The 18,613-nt window shown below is 43.1% G+C and overlaps 1 protein-coding gene across 6 annotated transcripts in view; it reads left to right on the top strand.

Moving 5' to 3' along the window:
• Nucleotides 1-782: 782 nt before the first annotated feature.
• Nucleotides 783-18,613, top strand: part of Slc4a7 (solute carrier family 4 member 7) — an 85,989-nt gene continuing 68,158 nt past the window's right edge. For 4 of the 6 annotated variants that reach the window (XM_041662990.1, XM_041662988.1, XM_041662989.1 and 1 more), the window contains exon 1: nt 783-951. In XM_041662990.1, coding sequence (XP_041518924.1) covers nt 904-951 — 48 coding nt within the window. In that variant the 5' untranslated portion in view covers nt 783-903. The remainder of the gene's footprint in view (nt 952-18,613) is intronic. The other 2 variants (XM_041662992.1, XM_041662991.1) reach the window with 1 other exon arrangement.

The following is an 18,613-nucleotide window of genomic DNA, read 5'->3' as shown; positions in this document are numbered from 1 at the left end:
CCTGAAAACCTCCTTAGCAATAGTGATAAGAACCACACCACGCGCCAAGCACTTTGGGACAGAGGGACAGAAATGGATTTAAAATTTCAATGATCTTGTGGGGTGGCGAACTTCATCACCTTAATATTTGACACGTGCCCTTTAGGGTGGACCCAGCAGTGGGAAGGGCCTTGGTACTAGGCCAGCGGAGGGAGCACACAGGGCAAGTGGGCAAGTGTATCCCCTCGTTTACGGGCACATGATCGAGAGTTACGTCTAGGAGAGAAACTTGCAGAGGCGGAAAATGAATCGGGCGTCGTCCTGTTTCCCTCCTGCTTGTAAAACACGTGGTGCGGAGCCCGCCGGGCTGGTGACCCCACTCCACTTTCAAAGTCTGTAGAACTTCCGATCCGAAAAACTGAGTTCCACTCCCTCAGCCCCGGTCGGTGAAGCCTTTACAAAGAGGGGCGGGGCCTCCGGGAAACGGACGGGGGGGGGGGGGGAGGGCGGGTGCGAGCCGAACCTCCAGAGTCATTGATTGGCTGGCACGAATGTCTGTTCCCTCCTCCCTCCGCCCCCTCTCCGGGCAGCCGAGTCACGGGAGGCGGGTCGCTCGACGCCGGCCGCAGAGCCAAACCGGCAGGGGGGGCGTGCTCCGGGGGGGGCGTGCCGGGTGCGCCCCGCCCCCGGCCTCCATCCCCGCCTCCGCCCCGCCCCCGACCCGGCGCGGCTGCCTCCTCTGCGCCGCGTCCTCCGGCCGCTTCAGTCCTCGCGGCACGCCGTTGCTTCGCCGCCGGAGACCGCCCCGCGCCCGCAGCCCGTTCCCGGCGCCGGCGCCGCTGTCGGCGGCCAGCGCTCCGCACAGGCTCTCCCGCCGCGTGCCCGTCTTGGCCGCGGCCCTCCCAGGGTCCCTGGGGCGGGACCATGGAGGCGGACGGGGCCGGCGAGCAGATGAGACCGCTACTCACGCGGGTAAGGAGCGGGGAGGCCGAGGCCCGCAGACAAAGGCGGCGGCGCGGCGGGGGCTGGCGGAGGCTGGCGGCGGCCTCCGCGCGCCGTCGCCTGCCTTTGTGTGGCTCGGGGGGTCGCGGGGGGCGGCCGGCCCGGAGCCCTCCGGCGGACAGCTCTCCCGAGGACGCGCGTGCCCGCCGGTCTGCTCGCAGCCTCGCGGCGCCGTCTTCTCCTGCCGCGTGGACGCCGCCGTCCTCCGGCCCCGGCGGCTGCTCTTCCTGCGCCCGCCGCGCGGCAGCCTCCGGCCGGACCGTCGTTGCCAGCGCTCGGTGGAGTGTTGGGTCGCAGGCCCGGGAGAAGGACCGTGTGCCAGGTCCTCCCCCGGGCCCCATAGCAAGAGAGAGGACCGCGTCACCAGCCCAGCAGACCCCGCTGTCCCAGTGACACGAGCCAGCAGCTTTGGCAGGGGTGGGCTTGCAGAAGTGAGGTTCTTATTTAGACGGGGACAAGTGGCCCTTTCTCAAGAGACAGGGGAGCATCTGTGCCCCCCACTACAGACTGTCTTCTTTCGTAGGCATGACTCAAAGGATGGGGTGGTATTAATTTTCCTACGTGCAGTTTTTACTCTGACTAGCAAAAGGGGAGGGGAAGTTACAGGGATAGATTTTTTTTCCAGTCTTTTCACAGCAAGGAAAACAACTTTTCACTTGTTTTTTTCCCCCCAATTAGAATTTTCTTAAGGTTCCCCTTTCCCACGTTACGTATTGTGGAGGCCACAGGCAGTAGTCATTCATTACTTCACCATATTCAAATATAAGTTCTTTAAATATAAAAGGGAACTTGCGTTTTAAGGCAGCGAGTTCGTCAGGCAGTGTTTATGGGTATGATGGGTCACAGTGATGGCGTCCTGGCAACTCTTGAGGATCTTTTTATGGTCTTTTAAAGAAAGTTAGACGGCACCTTCTCCAAGAGGACCTCTCAAATATACTGTTGCTTGTTCTTAACCTTATTTGCATGTTTTCAGCTGAACAGTAAACAGTACCCGTTTCAGAAACTCTGTAAGCAGGGGTAGTACATCCGTAATAAGGCCATTGTGGTTCATTCATTCCGTGCAGTAGCATCCTAAGAGACTGTTCTGTAGAGTCCAGAGTGGAACCAGCTTTTTCCAGATGGAAGCTTCATTCAAGGAAGTGTGGGTGTGTCTACCAGGGAGGACGGGACAGGGGACAGCAGATGGCAATGAACTCACTTCTGGCATTAGTGGCTTGATAGGAGAGTGTTTTGGAAAGTCATACTCCCTAAGTCTTTGGTAGAATAAAACGGCAATAATACATTTACAGAAATTAATCATAGAAAGAAGTTTCTGCAAGCTTCCAGTCCAGAAGAAGCAGTGAAAATGGGTTGACATAGTGGAAGGCTGTCTGATTTTTAAAAAGTTGGACACTTGGAAAGTTAGAGCATCCCATGCTCACTTTACTTTGATAAGTAAAAGTCATAAAAATGAAATACTCTGGCGGTTGTCAATTATAACATTTTCTTCCTTTTTTTTTTCTTTTTTTGAAACAGGGTCTCACATTTTCCCTCAGGCAGGCCTCATGTTTGCTCCCATCCTTCTGTCTCGGCCACAGTAGTGCTATGCTTACAGGCATTACCTACCAAGCCTCACTCTCAGTTCTAACGTTCAGCTCACAGCAAACTGTTCGGCCTAGCCAGAATAGACTAAATCAAGCTGGGCTTGGTGGTACACACTTTTTGTTTTGTTTTTATTTTTGAGACAGGGTTTCTCTGTAGCTTTGGAGCCTGTCCTGGCACTAGCTCTTGTAGACCAGGCTGGCCTCGAACTCACAGAGATCCGCCTGCCTCTGCCTCCCGAGTGCTGGGATTAAAGGCGTGCGCCACCACCGCCCACCTTTAATCCCTATACGTGGGGGGCAGATACTGGCGGATATCTGTGAGTTCGAGGCCAGTCTGGTCTACAAGAGCTAGTTCCTGGATAGCTAGGGCTGTTACACAGAGAAACCCTGTCTTGAAAAGCCAAAAACAATAACAACAACAACAACAGCAACAACAACAAACAAACAAAAAGAAAAAAGAAAAAATAGACTAAAATTTATAACTTACGTACCTCCTTAAGTTTATAATTATGCAGAATTTGAGTTGCCATTAGGTTGATGGCTATTTATATTACTGTGAAGATGGGGCCAATCCCTTTCATAATTTAGTATCTAAGGTTTCTTCTAGGATTAGGATTTTCACTGATCATAGTATTGGAGGGAAAATTCTTTTTTTTTTTTTAATTTATTTATTTATTAAAGATTTCTGTCTCTTCCCCACCAACGCCTCCCATTTCTCTCCCCCTCCCCCAATCAAGTCCCTCCTTCCTCTTCAGCCCAAAGAGCAATCAGGGTTCCCTGCCCTGTGGGAAGTCCAAGGACCACCCACCTCCATCCAGGTCTAGTAAGGTGAGCATCCAAACTGCCTAGGCTCCCACAAAGCCAGTATGTGCAGTAGGATCAAAAACCCATTGCCATTGTTCTTGAGTTCTCGGTAGTCCTCATTGTCCACTATGTTCAGAGAGTCTGGTTTTATCCCAGGCTTTTTCAGACCTAGGCCAGCTGGCCTTGGTGAGTTAGAACATCCCCATTGTCTCAGTGTGTGGGTGCACCCCTCGCGGTCCTGAGTTCCTTGCTCGTGCTCTCTCTCCTTCTGCTCCTGATTTGGACCTTGAGATTTCAGTCCGGTGCTCCAATGTGGGTCTCTGTCTCCTTTCATCGCCTGATGAAGGTTAATATTCAGGAGGATGCCTATATGTTTTTCTTTGAGTTCTTCTTATTTAGCTTCTCTAGGATCACGAATTATAGGCTCAATGTCCTTTATTTAGGGCTAGAAACCAAATATGAGTGAGTACATCCCATATTCCTCTTTTTGGGTCTGGCTTACCTCACTCAGGATAGTGTTTTTTATTTCCATCCATTTGCATGCAAAATTCAAGAAGTCCTTGTTTTTACTGCTGAGTAGTACTCTAATATGTATATATTCCATACTTTCTTCATCCATTCTTCCATTGAAGGGCTTCTAGGTTGTTTCCAGGTTCTGGCTATTACAAACAATGCTGCTATGAACATAGTAGAGCATCTACTTTTGTTGTATGATAAGAGTGGTATTGCTGGGTCCAGGGGTAGGTTGATCCCGAATTTCCTGAGAAACCGCCACACTGCTTTCCAAAGTGGTTGCACAAGTTTGCATTCCCACCAGCAATGGATGAGTGTACCCCTTTCTCCACAACCTCTCCAGCAAAGGCTATCATTGGTGTTTTTTATTTTAGCCATTCTGACATGTGTAAGATGATATCTTAAAGTTGTCTTGATTTGCATTTCTCTGATCGCTAAGGAAGTTGAGCATGACCTCAAGTGTCTTTTGGCCATTTGAACTTCTATTGAGAGTTCTCTGTTCAGCTCAGTGCCCCATTTTATAATTGGGCTGATTAGCCTTTTACAGTCTAGTTTCTTGAGTTCTTTATATATTTTGGAGATCAGACCTTTGTCAGTTGTGGGGTTGGTGAAGATCTTCTCCCAGTCAGTGGGTTACCTTTCTTTCTTAGTGACAGTGTCCTTTGCTTTACAGAAGCTTCTCAGTTTTAGTAGGTCCCATTTATTCAGTGAGGCCCTTAATGTCTGTGCTGCTGGGATTATACGTAAAAAGTGGTCTCCTGTGCCCACGTGTTGCAGAGTACTTCCCACTTTCTCTTCTATCAGGTTCAGTGTGTTCGGACTGATATTGAGGTCTTTAATCCATTTGGACTTGAGTTTTGTGCATGGCGATAGATATGGATCTATTTTCATTCTTCCACAGATTGACATCCAGTTGGAGGGAAAATTCTTACCTCGCTTTTTCTCTTGTTTGAGAGATTGAACTGGGTGAGGGAAAGCTCCCAGGAGCTAGGCCTGTGCCACCAAGTCTGGCTGCAACTTTTGTTTCTCTTTAGTGAAAATGTTTCCACTGTAGGTATCACTTAGAGTTTATAAATCTTATTTTTCAGTGTAGAGTAAGTAGTTGTCAGTCATCTTTCCTAGTGTAGGCTGTAACAAAAATGCCGTTTCTCTAGTTTTAGCAGATAAGCTTTCTTTTGAGAATTTTGGGAACGTCCCATGAAAGGTTGCTTCTATGATTTCTCTCATTTTTAGACTTTGCTGTTGTTTTTATTGTTTGTTTTTGACTCAGCTATTACAACTCTGGGTATCTCTAGCTCTCCTGGAACTCACTTTGTAGACCAGGCTGGCCTCAAACTTACTGAGATCCATCTGCCTCTGCTGCCCGACTGCTGGGATTAAAGGTGTGCACCACCATCCACCTGACTGGCTTTTTTTTTTTTTTAAGGAAAGGTTCCCTGTTCATTTGAGGCTGATCATATAGCCAGAACTGGCCTCAAAGTGCAGTAACTTTCGGTCTCGGTCTCAACTGCTGGGATTATAGGCATGTTTCCCCTCTCCCAACTTCGTAGGTGTTAAGTGTCTCATGGATACTGGGTACTGGGAAAATAGACAAGCAAGGTAGATAGTCCTGCCTTCAGTGAGTCTAGGTTGGTATATTGGGAGAACATAGTGATAACCTTTATATTCCATTTGTGAATGGCAGTTAAAACATTTCATAGTTCTGTTAGAAATAGTTCTTGAAAAATAGGTATTCTGCTAAAGGGCGTGAGACTCAAGTAACCGAGCTTTTGTGAGTCTGTAAACAGCCTCATTTGGGGAACTGGTTTGCCACCGACAGCTTTTAGGTATATGGTAATGGTATCCTAGGCATATTATCAGAACTCTGTTAACCTTTCTGGCTTATTTTTGGTAATTGGAGACTAGTTCATGGGTTTTTAACTGTAAAGGGAGACACCTGTCATCTGTCCAAGTGAAACTAGGCTTGGATTGGAGGACTGTTGTATCTGAGTCTGAGACCAGGTGATGGCTGCTTTAAGAGAGGAGCCAACACAGAGTTTCTTTTGATTGTGGAAAGGATATGAGAATTAGCATGGTCTTATACTAAACTCATATTAGTTGAGTAGGTTGAAATGGAAAGCCAAAGTACCCTGGCATTGGAGGAACCTAGTATAACATTTTAGTGGCATGTGGTGTGCTAGCCAATATATATTTAAACTTTGGTAGTTGCTTGTCAACATCCTGTAATGGGTTGTTTTTCTTCCTCTTTCTCTCTTCTTTCTTTCTCTGTCTTACCACAGATGAGATCTCAAAGCGGATAGGATTCACAGCTACTCAAAGTGCCGTTTATGTAAAGTTGCATATGAGTTGTTTACAAGGGTAATGTTATGGGTTAGTTATAGATCTACATAGTTTAAACATTCTTTTTATGGGTGTGTTAGAGAGAGAGAGAGAGAGAGAGAGAGAGAGAATGAAAGGACAAGAACATGTAAAGGTCAGCGCTCCATACAGTTGGGGTAAGAATAGACACTATTTTACCCTCCTGCAGTTACCATTCTTGTGTGCGTTCAGTAGTTTTCAATTTTGAAGTAGCATGTATCAATACGAAAATTATTATAATTTTTACCAACAATAAAATATGTACCTTTGTTTACCAGAGAGTATCACATATTTTGTTGAGATTTAATGATCTGGAAAAGTTTAGAGTCATGTTTTTGATGGTGCTAACCCACCAAGGAGGTCTGGGATTGGCATTGTGAGATTGTGAGACAGGCCACAGCAGTGCTGGAGGCTGGATGACTGGAGAAGTGCTAGGTTGGCCTGTGATTGCCATAGCAAGAGTGGATTAGGAAATTATGTGCTTATGATATAGATTTGCATTTTACCAGGAGCCGATACTGTTTGAATGTTAATGCATTTAATGTAGCACCTTTTTCTTTACCCCTATAGTATAAGTGTATAAGTTGTAGTACATTTTGACAAAATGCCTTCGTGTTTTAAATACCCTATTCTTTCTTGTGCAGAGTGTGTGATGTGAACTAATGCCTTTGCTTCCCATTCTGTCCATGTCTCTGTGGAGATCTTCCTCTGCCTGTGGATTCCAAGATTGTTCTTCAAGATTGCCCAGTTTGAGAAGCTGTTGATTGTATATCATATTTGATGAGGAACTTAGGATGTATCTTTGTAAGTAGAGTCACGGAAAAATGTATAGTTCAGTTAAAAACTATAAAGTGTGAAACAAAACAGAAAAGGTAGAATCACACTTGTGATATGCACATTTGATTCGGAAGGAGCGTGGAATGGTTTCCAAAGCAAGAATGAGTAAAGGGCGCCGGGCGGTGGTGGCGCACACCTTTAATCCCAGCACTTGGGAGGCAGAGGCAGGCGGATCTCTGTGAGTTCGAGACCAGCCTGGTTTACAAGAGCTAGTTCCAGGACAGGCTCCAAAACCACAGAGAAACCCTGTCTCGAAAAACAAAAATAAATAAATAAATAAATAATAAATAAAAATAAAAAAGATATTAAAAAAAAGAATGAGTAAAGGTGATAGAAATTCTTCCTTTACAGTTTTCTATAACATAATTAATAACTTGGTGTGCATGTGCTTTGTACTTTTATATGCACGATTTGCCCTACATAATAATATTTATTTGAGAAAATTCTTTTGGAACAAGTCTTACTGTATAGCCCAGGATTGCTTGATACTTTTTAGCTCAGGTTGGCCTTGAAATTTTTGTCCCCTTCCACCTCTTGCCTTCAGAGTGCTTGTGTTACAAGTGTATACCAGTACCCTAACTTACTGGAATTCTTAATTTTGGGAATAAATAAAAGTATACAGAATCTCTTTTGCTTTAAAAATTAATGTACTCAACAAGAAAATAAATCAGGTTCATGTAGATCTCTTTCTCTCAAGTCCTCCTGATAGTTGCAGATATTTTTGGCAAAAGTCTTCTAGGAAGGATAGGACCTATAGTTGGTCCTATCTGGAGCCCTGTTTGGGTGTAGACCAGGTTGTCCTAAATTCACACAAGTCCTCTGCCTCCTGATTAAAACCATGTGCCACCGCGTCTAGTAGAAGCAAAAATGTGGAATAATTTTACACTTTGTCATGAAGGTAGTATTATTTTGATTTGGGAAATATCTTTTAAAACTTTAGCAATGTTAAGTGTTGATACAGTAGACTGGAGAACGGAAGTGAGGGGGAAGACTAGTGTCTATAGACAGGAGGGTATGAGTTCCTATGGACACCTTCCAGCAGACTTGCTAAGTTGTGACTGTTTCAGCAGTTCTCACCGCCCTTGTGGTCTGTGTTTTATAGTCACTCTAGAAGTCTCTGTCTGTGTCTCTGTCTCTCTGTCTCTCTGTCTCTCTGTCTCTCTGTCTCTCTCTCTCTCTCTCTCTCTCTCTCTCTCTCGGATCTTGCTATGTCCATCTGGAGAACAGGCAGGCCTTGAGCTCCCTGTACCTTGCCCCTGCCTCCATAGTGCTTCTATTACCACACTTTGCTGCTTTCTCCTTGGGGTTCACATTGCCCCATTTAGATTGGAAGCAGAGCTCGTTTTTCTAGCAGTGACTCCTATCAAATGTGAAATTCATTGTTTTCCAAAAACTCCTAGAAGTTGGGTTCTTACACCTGCTTATGTTGTGTTTAGCTACCTGGGAGGCTAAGGTAGGGGGTTTGCATTAATTCAGAAGTCCAAGGTTAGTGCAGGTAGTATAGCCAATTTTTTAAAAAAGTTCTGACTTTTATATTCTATGAAATGAATTGAGAAGACCAAATTTTTGTTTTGTGAGAATGTAATTTATTTAAAATATGAAAAAGAGACTTTTGTATGATTAATGGTACTTCACAATAGAGCACTGTATTTAAAATTGATTTAAAAATAAAGGGGACTGGTATGGCATCAGAGGGTTCATGAATCACCCTCCAAAACTTGTTTCTATTTTTTTTTTTCTGGGAGAGAAAGAAACAGCTTACATTGAAATCTCAAAGGAATCCAGAAGACAGCTAAAGAACGTGTCCCAAAAATTAACTCACTTTGACTACATGTCTTTCAAAGGTCATAGCTTATAGCTTGCTTAAATAATTGTTAGGAATTTTTGGATCCACCCCATACCATTTACTAGTAATTTACTTCTCAGGTTGTGACGTCTGTAGGACATTCTGTCAAAGAACTGTAGCCAAATACGTTTGGGAAATGTCATACATACTTTTAGGAAATTCACAATATATTAAGCTCTTGAGAAGTCCTGTACTAGATAATATATACTAAACTTCGAGAGAAGGCAAGCACATTTGGTGGTTCCTAGAAAACATGAGCACCAGATCACTAATATATATGTCATCGCCCTTTAAAACAGCAGGTTGGCGGCACGGGCTAGTAAACCTGTGCAGTGTAGACTTGGCTCTGCGCTAGTTACTGTGCAGCAGACTGAGAAACGTGGCATTCTGAAAGTTGCTTCTTGCAATCCTACCCTCTGGGAAACCGAGGCAGGCCAGTTGCTGTGACTTTGGGCTACATCTTTGGAATGCACTATCTTAAAAACAAAACAAAAATATACTTATATGGCACAGGAAGAGTAATTATGGGATGTTTGCCTCCTGCCATCTGACAGCTGCTGAAGAGTGAGGGTAATCCTTTGTACTGATAGACAGGTAGCTAGAGCTAACTGATTACAGAGACCTCTCTGGGGAAAATTAAGAATGTCTGTCTGTGTAAGTACACTGGGGAGCTAAAGAGGAAGTAGAATACATCACTGTGGAGGTCTGACTGTCCTGGAACTTTCTCTGTAGACGAGGCTGGCCGTGAACTCACAGAGATCTGTCTGCCTCTCCAGTGCTGGGATTAAAGACATGCACCACTACTATTCATCTTTTTGTAATTTTTGTTTTGTTTTTCTGAGACAGGGTTTCTCTGTAGCTTTGGAGCCTGTCCTGGAATTAGCTCTTGTAGACCAGGCTGGTCTTGAACTCACAGAGATCCACCTGCCTCTGCCTCCTGAGTGCTGTGATTAAAGACGTGCACCCACCACCGCCCGCCTAAAAATAATTTTTATGTTTAAACATTTATTTAAAAACTTTTTTTTGAGGCTGGAGAGATGGCTCAGTGGTTAAGAGCACTGGCTGCTCTTCCAGAGGTCCTGAGTTCAATTCCCAGCAACCACATGGTGGCTCACAACCATCTGTAGAAGAGGTCTGGCGCCTTCTTCTGGCCTGCATGCATACATGGAGGCAGAATGTCGGATACATAATAAATAAATAAATCTTAAAAAAAAAAAGGGGTGGGGCTGGAGAGGTGGCTCAGCGGTTAAGAGCACTGGCTGCTTTCCCAGAGGTCCTGAGTTCAATTCCCAGCAACCATATGGTGGCTCACAACCATCTGTAGAAGAGGTCTGGTGCCCTCTTCTGGCCTGCAGGCAGACATGCAGGCAGAATACTGTATACATAATAAATAAAAAATAAAATTTTGAGTCTAGGCTGGCCTCACACTTAACGCAATTTTCTTGCCTTCATATATGCACCACCGCACTAGTTTCTAATTCCTCCTCCTCCCTTTCTCCTCCTCCTCCCTCTCACCTTCTCCCCCAACCTCCTCTTTCTGAGATTGGGCATCTCTCTGTGTAGCCCAGGCTAGCCTCAGACTTCTTATGTATACCATGTTATTCTTGAACAAAATCTCTATCCTCCGTTCTTAGTCTCTGTCATACTGGATGACCCCCAGATGGTTTTGTATATTTCTTTATGTCATGGGTTGACGTGACTTCATGAGCGGTGTTAATAGCCTGTAACATAATAATTACCTAATGTTCATGTTGTGAAGGTACTTCACCAATACTGTAGTTTATAATAGTATATAATATCTCAAAAACATAGCTAATATCAGTGAGCAGTACACCTCCTAATTGTGTACTGTCTACCTGATTGTGTTCTGAATTCATTTAGTCTTTGAAAATTTGAGTTTGTAGTTATTGGTGTTCTAATCCTGTTTACGTTCTATGTAGGAATTTGAGTCAGTGACCTATAAAGGACAGGTTAGGGGTGTTATTTAAGATGCAGTGGCTTAGTATAAGGAAGTAACTGTTTGGTGATTGTACTGCTTATTCTTTGTCAACTTGACATAAGCTACAGTCATCTGAGGAAAAGGAGCATCAGTTGAGAAAATCCCTCCATCAGATTGGCCTGTAGACATGTCTGTGAGGCATTTTCTTGATTAATGATTTCTGTGGTTGGGGTCAGCTCACTGTGCCTCCTGGGCGGGTGGTCCAGGGTTGAATAAAAAAGTAAGTGAGCAAGCCGTGGAGAGCAAATCAGTGAGTGGCTTCCTCCGTGGTCTCTGCTTCAGCTCTTGACTGCAGGGTCCTGTCTGGGTCTCTCTCAATAGACTCTAAGCTAAAGTAGACCCTGATCTCCCTAAGTTGTTTTTGGTCATGGTCTATATCACAGTACAAAGCAAGCTAGGACAGTGATGTATAACTAAACCCTTTCTTTTTGAGACGGATTGACTGACCTTAAACTTTAGATGTTTTTTTCTGACTCCTGAATGCTGTAATTACAGGTGTGCCAGCATGCTGAGCTGGTGTTTACAGTTTCTTAAACCTAGATTTTCCCTTTGTGAAAATACTTTTTAGTAAGATTCATAAATGTTTTTAAGTTATTCACAATATACTTAAGATTCATAAATATTTTTAAGTGTTTAAATATTTTAAGTTATTTAAATTATGAGTAAGATATTGATAACATTTTTAAGTTCAAGGACTAGGGATGTATGTAGCTCAGTGGAAAAACACTTGCCTCAGGTGCTCAATGGCCTGCAATTAGATCTCCAACATCCTGAAAAATAACTCAACAAACAAATAATTAATCCAGGTGAATTGGCATTTGCTGAAATTACATTGACACAGTTGTAGGAGACACACTGTGTTTCTGGTTTTGCTGCCAATGGCACCATTTACCTTGAGCACTGCATGAATCTGAAGGGTGTGGGCCTGTGTTTTACACAGACCATGTGCTGTTAGCATCTGTCTCTGCTAAGATGGGAGTTAGAACTCAGCAGATGGCTCCTGGCAACCAACACACCTTTGTATCCTTCTGCCTGCTGCAGTTTCAAGTGTTGGATTGCACGTGTGAATACCCTGCTGGGGTTGTGAATTCTACTACAACACAGTTATTTGACTGGTCTGTTTCATTAAAATCTACCATCTTAACCTTATTTAGAAGGATCCAGAGTAGAGACTCTGCCGAGAAAACAAAGGAGACTGGAGCCAGCGCAAATTGTGATTTCTGGCGTGCCTGAGAAAGAAATGGATAGAGATGAGAAAGTTAGCGGTGGCTATTCCCGGAGCCCCTTTCCTGTTGGCTTGTAGTGTTTGGTCACCATTTCTGGGATTCCACAACGAACTCTGTACTTTCTGAAGTTTAAACAAGGTTCTTGTAGAGAAACCAAGAGAAGCCTGCTTAGTAACCTCACAGAATTTCTGTTTTCTTACTGAGATAGGAAATACCAGTTATGAAATAGTAATAATATAAGAATTCAGATTAAAGCGTTGCCAAACTGCTGTGCAGGTTAACTGGCAGGTCTGTACCAATTACGGCAAATGTTTGTTGCCTGTATTCAGAGCTACTCTTTGACGCTTCGTTTGGACATTTAACAACTCAATTCAGATTAACAAACACATTTGTTATAATTTTAGCAAATACTTGGTTAGATGTTTTATTTAACATTCTCCAAGTGCAGAAATCCCAAACATAGTCCCAGTATTTTTCCATATTCTCTTAAGAATACATATTTTTTGTAGCTAAAATCAATACCTCCTGGCTGGGCTTGGTGGCATAGACCTGTAATCCCAGCTGTTTTTGAGGCTGAGGCAGGAACATCACAAGCAAATCCCCATTTGGGATCTTGAGGGAGTTCAAGGCTACTCTGGGCAGCTTACCGGGACAGTAACTGAGCCACACTGAGACACGGGCAGTGAAAAGGAGGCAGGGGTGTAGCTCAGGGCTGGTCTCCCCTAGCCTGTGTGGGGCCCTCATGATAGCAACAGAATTCATATCATACTCAGAGGAAATGAGGAGGGAATGAAAAGCAACTTGGAGGTCATCGGGCCAAGGATTTGGGTGTGGGTAATTTTTTTGCTCCTCCTCATATGTTTACACAATGGCAAGTTTTATGAGAGTTAAAGAATGAGAAGGAAACAGGACCAAGTCAGGAAGATTGCCAGCTTGGGGCCAATCTGGGCTACATAGTGAGGCTCTGTCTTCAAAGATATATAAAGAATAAAATGGGAGAATGGTATAATGAAAGGAATTTCATAAAGTCTTTGGGAGATGTGAGTGCAGGTGAGGTTACTCATTTAGAAAATCCATAGGAACTATAAAACAGAGTCCTATTTCTAAGAAGAAAGAATAGAATTCATTTTCTTCAATATCAGACTTTATTCCAAGTCTAAAGTAAGTTGAGAACAACTGAGGTGTTGCACAGTCCGGGAAAGCACACAACAAGGGGCTGGAGAGATGGCTCAGTGCTACCAGCACTCACTGCTCTTCCAAGCGCATCCATGGCAGCTCTCAACCCTTATAACTTCTGTTCTTGAGGATCTCCTGGCCTGCATGTGATGTAGGCATGCATGCATGCGGTGCACAGACATACATTTAGGCAGAATATGCATATGCACAAATAAATAACAAAGTGAACCACAGTCTGTGTTGGAGAAGGTTTGGCTTGGGTTCTTTCTGAGAGCTGTGAATGTAAAATGGGAGAACAGCCGGTGCTGGCCCCTGCAACTCTAGAGACTGTATGTGGAAGCTGGAAGTCAACAAGAAAATTACACTTTCCATGCTACTGAAAGTAGAGGCTTGAATATGATGATGAGAGAAAGTAAAAGGAGAAGCAGGCTGCCTTGAGATCCTTAGGCAGCCTAACCACTGGTTTTGACATTTGACTAAAATAATAGGAAAGCACTGGACAATAGTTATGTTTCTCCTAAGCAGCCAACCAAATAAGAGTGTCTTGGGCTGGCAAGATGGCTCAAAGGTTAAGAGCACTGACTGCTCTTCCACAGTCAATTCCCAGCAACCACATGGTGGCTCACAACCATCAGTAATGAGATCTGGTGCCCTCTTCTGGCCTGAAGACATACATGGAGGAAGAACCCTATATACATAATTAATAAACAAGTTTTTTTTTTTTTTTTTTAAAAAGTGTTTTGTTTACTGAGGTAAATGTAGAGAAGAGAATGTCATTTAAGTTTGGTGTATATGATGTTCTAGGCCTCACAATAGTTACTTTTTGTTGCTGTGTTGAGACAGAATCTTCCTCGTGTAGCCCTGGTTGTCCTGGTACTTTAATGACTTTGAATTAGCAGTGGTTCTGCTTCAGCCTCCATAGTGTTAGTGTTACATATATGCACTCCTGTCTTAGGATTCAGTGTGTACTTAGCAGTTTGAGTTCTGTACAGGCTACATAGCAAGACTGTCTCAAGCCCACATCAAAGCACAGTGCAGAGACAAGAGCCAATGACTTTACGGTATGTTTGGTAGGTCTGTATGGGTTAGTGTAGGAGCACTCCGGTTTTGACAGCCATTTCATATGTGAGCGTTGAGTGGACTGAGGCCTGAAGTCTTGTGCTGTACCATTTGCAAGCCCATAGAAAAGTTTTTCAGCCCACTTTTATGTCTTTAAAAGTATTTTATTAAAATAACTATAGGAATACATAATATTTATGTGCACTTATATTTCTGTGCTCTGGAAAACAAATATATTCAGTAAATTCAGTAAATCTTCAAGTTCAAGATGTGTTTAGGTCATTTTTTTTGGAAAGATTGCTTTATGTTTGATTATATACATCTTCATACTATTTTTGAGGAAAAAACAGGCAGACCTTTAAAATAGTAGTACTTCCTGTTTATTTCCAAAGTAGTGAAATTCATTGTGGGTGGGCTCGAGGTATCTTTTTACCTTCCAAACGGACATTTGACAGATAATTTAGTTTATCCTAACGTGTGTGTGTATGTGTGTGTGCTTCTGGCATCTGTTAAGTAAAGTCCAAATAAGTGATGACCTAGGTCGTATAACCTGCTAAAGCAAAGTAGTGCATAGACTAAAGTGTCATTAATGCTGAGATTAAGTATCTCTGTTCCAAAGGATTTGATTCGAGAGTCATAGAGTCAAGAAAACAAAAGTGTCAAAAGAGGAAAGTCCGAGTAAGTTTATCTTAGTTTACTGTATTAAACCACACACATACATGCATGCATATATAGCCCAGGTTGGCCCTGAAATTGTTGCTCTATGTTCAAATGTATATTGGGTGCTCATGCAGAGACCCAAAGTTGATGTCAAATGTCTTCCTTGATTGTCCCACAGTTTCTTTATTGAGGCAAAGTCTCTTGCTAAACCTGAAGTTGTCTTTGTGGCTAGTCTGGCTCCCAAGCTTGAGTTCAGGGATCGATCCCTGGTCAGTTCCTCTCCACTCCTGGAATCACAGGCAGCTGCCATGCCTCCCTGGCTCTTACATGGCTGCTGGGTGTTTAGACTCGGGGCTTCCGGCTTTTGCAGAAAGCACTTTGTTCACTAAGCTGTCTCCCCAATCCATAGTTTGACTTTTTTGTTCTTGTTGCTATTTTGTGTGTATATGTATCTTAATATGGGGTGTGCTCATGTGTTTGTGCCTGTGTGTGGAGGCCAGAGGAAGGTGACATTGAGTGTCCTCTTTCATTCCCTGAACCTACAGCTGTGTCATGCACCCCCTACCCCTACCCTCAGCTTCTAGGTTGGAAACTAGTAAATTGCAGTGATCATGCTTTGTCCACCTACCCTTCTTGGTGCTGGGGGCACTGATTATTTGGCTTGTTATGTGGTTGCTGGTATTCGAACTCTGGTCCTTAGGCTTGCCAGTGGGCCATTAAGTTACCTCGGTAGCCCCTTTGACCATTATTTTTATAATACGTTTAATTTGTTATTTGCAGTTTCATACATATATACGATGTATCTTAATACCAATGCCCCTCTAACTTCCTCTGATCTTCCTAACACTTCCTTAACCTTCATGTTCTCTTCTTCCTCATCTTCCTCTTCTTTATAACCATTGAGTCCAGTTGATGCTGCCTGCGTGTGTGTGGTTGTGGGGCCATCCACTTGAGCATGAGCAACCTAGTAGTTGACCATGAAGAAAAGTGCCTCCCTCCCTCTCTTATTCCTCACCTCAGAGTTGAATCTCATGAGCCCCCTCCATCCATGCTGGAAAGCTGATTGGCTTGCTCTTGTGCAGATCTAGTTTGACTTTTTATTTTACAGCTGCCTGTGTGTGTTTGTGTGAGTGTGTGTGAGAAAGAGTGTGTGAGACTATGTATGTGTGAGTGTGAGAAAGAGAGAATGTGTGTGTGTGTGAGAGTGTGTGTGAGTGTGTGTGTGAGTGTGTGTGAGAGTGTGTGTGTGTTTGTGTGAGTGTGTGTGAGAGTGTGTGTGTGTGAGTGTGTGTGTGAGTGTGTGTGTGAGTGTGTGAGAGTGTGTGGGTGTGTGTTGAGTGTGTGTGAGTGTGTGTGTGAGTGTGAGTGTGTGTGAGAGTGTGTGTGTGAGTGTGTGTGAGTGTGTGAGTGTGTGTGTGAGAGTATGTGTGTGAGTGTGTGTGAGTGTGTGTGTGTGAGAGTATGTGTGTGTGAGTGTGTGTGAGTGTGTGTGTGTGTGAGAGTGTGTGTGAGTGTGTGTGAGTGTGTGAGTGTGTGTGAGAGTGTGTGTATGAGTGTGTGTGAGTGTGAGTGTGTGTGAGTGTGTGTGTGAGTGTGTGTGTGTGAGTGTGTGTGAGTGTGAGAAAGAAAAATGTGTGTGTGTGAATGTGTGTGAGTGTGTGTGTGAGAAAGAATGTGTGTGTGAGTGTGTGTGTGAGAAAGAATGTGTGTGTGAGTGTGTGTGTGAGAGTATGTGTGTGTGTGTGTATGGGGTCTTGTCTAAGAAGCTCAGAAGAGGGTGTCATCTCTTGGAGCTGTAGTTACAGGTTGTTGTAGGCCGCCCTACGTGAATGCTAGTGTTTGAACTTGGGTCCTCTGGAAGAGCTACAAGTGTACTTAACTGCTGAACTGTCTGTATGTATCCCCTAGTTTAACTTTTTTGCTTTGTTTTTTAAATTTTTTATGGAGTCAGAGTTTTCCCTGTAGTTTTGGAGTCTGTCATAGAACTCGTTCTGTAGACCAGGCTGGCCTCAAATTTACAGAGATCCACCTGTCTCTGCCTCCCGAGTTCTGGGATTAAAGGTGTGCACCACCTGGCTAATAACTTTTTAAAATTATATTTAAATGAGTTGGAGTTTGTCCTTACCAGGTTACCTTTTAATTTCCTAGATAAAATTTTCTATCCAGATGTAACCCAATATGATAACAGCATTGTAGGTGAAATATTGTTGTATGACTTTCCTTGGGGAGATGTGAACAAATGTTCACTGATGACAGACCAAAAAAATTATTTTACCGAATCTAGCTTAGTGAAGCAGTGAATTTATTGGGATTTCTTACAGGGCTGTAGGTGACAGATTACTCATAGCTGCTAAATCACTGAGACAGGACACAGGTTATACCCATGCTCTACTTGTAGGCAGCTTTGCCAACCCAGCAGTATGGATTAACCTTGAGGATGGGCCTGGTGATTCTTATTTATTTGAAGTGTTTGATGAGACCTGTAGGTTTTGTTTACTTCCTGAGCCTGTAGGTTTCTTTCAATTCTGAGAAAACAACCATTAGACAAGTACTATAAACACTGTAACTAAATTGACATTTCTCAATGCAAATGTAAGTTGAATTTATATTGTTTTTATCTTTAACATTTAAGTATGAAATAGTATTATTGTTGTATTTGCATCACTGAGGATTGAGCCCAAGGCCTCCTGAATGTTAGCAAAGTCTTTACCTTGGCCCAAGCTATATTACTCTTAAGAAAATCAGCTAGATACGGTGCTATCCTCATTCATACTTACGTCAAAATATAGTTATAAAAAGCTTTTGAAGTACTATGAATATTTAATACAGCTTTAAAAATGGCCTTGAGGAGTTGTCTTTACTTACCCTATATACAATATAAGAAGAAAATTTCCTATTCCAATCAAAGCCATTAGGCAGGGGACTTCTGGTGAGGCCTGCATTCTGGCGGTGATGAAAGCTGAAGTAAGTCATGAGAACTTATGTCAGTGTGGAGGATGTGGTCCGGCCTTGCGCTTACTGAACTGTGTAGTAAATGAAGCAAGTCTTCATTTGGTTTACATGGATTGTTTTTCTACAACCATTTCCTTCTAACTTATCTGTAGAAATCAAATTAAGATCAAATATCCATGTTTATTATATTTTTGCAGACCCCCTACCATGCTATCATTTTTGCTTTTTATGGTAATACTTTTAATATTATTAGCTGTTACTAAGTTACTTGATTTACAGTATTGAAGAGTAATTAAGTGAATAGTTTTTGTGATAGAATAATTTATTTTATTAAAATTACCCCATGAGATGTATGAGCAAGTAGCATTATTAGGATAGATAAAGTTACATGTGCTTTAACTTTGAGGACGGTTGATGTGTTGGAACACTGTGGCTTTGACATTGTCTAGTCCTTGATTTGAATAGTGACCAAGTTCATGGTACCTGAAAGAACTCTTGTGACATTAAGAATGTCTACGTAGTCCAGCAAAGAGGTAGGAGTTGGTTTCTTAATAGATGGGTATATGGATTAATGACTGACTTTGTTTACTTGGGCTGAGGACTGAATGCAGGGCCTTTA

This window comes from Microtus oregoni, unplaced genomic scaffold (assembly GCF_018167655.1).
Source record: "Microtus oregoni isolate MIOR12 unplaced genomic scaffold, Mior012 000013F_ref0000133, whole genome shotgun sequence".
NCBI classification, from domain to species: domain Eukaryota; kingdom Metazoa; phylum Chordata; class Mammalia; order Rodentia; family Cricetidae; genus Microtus; species Microtus oregoni.
This window is presented reverse-complemented; position numbering and strand designations above follow the sequence as displayed.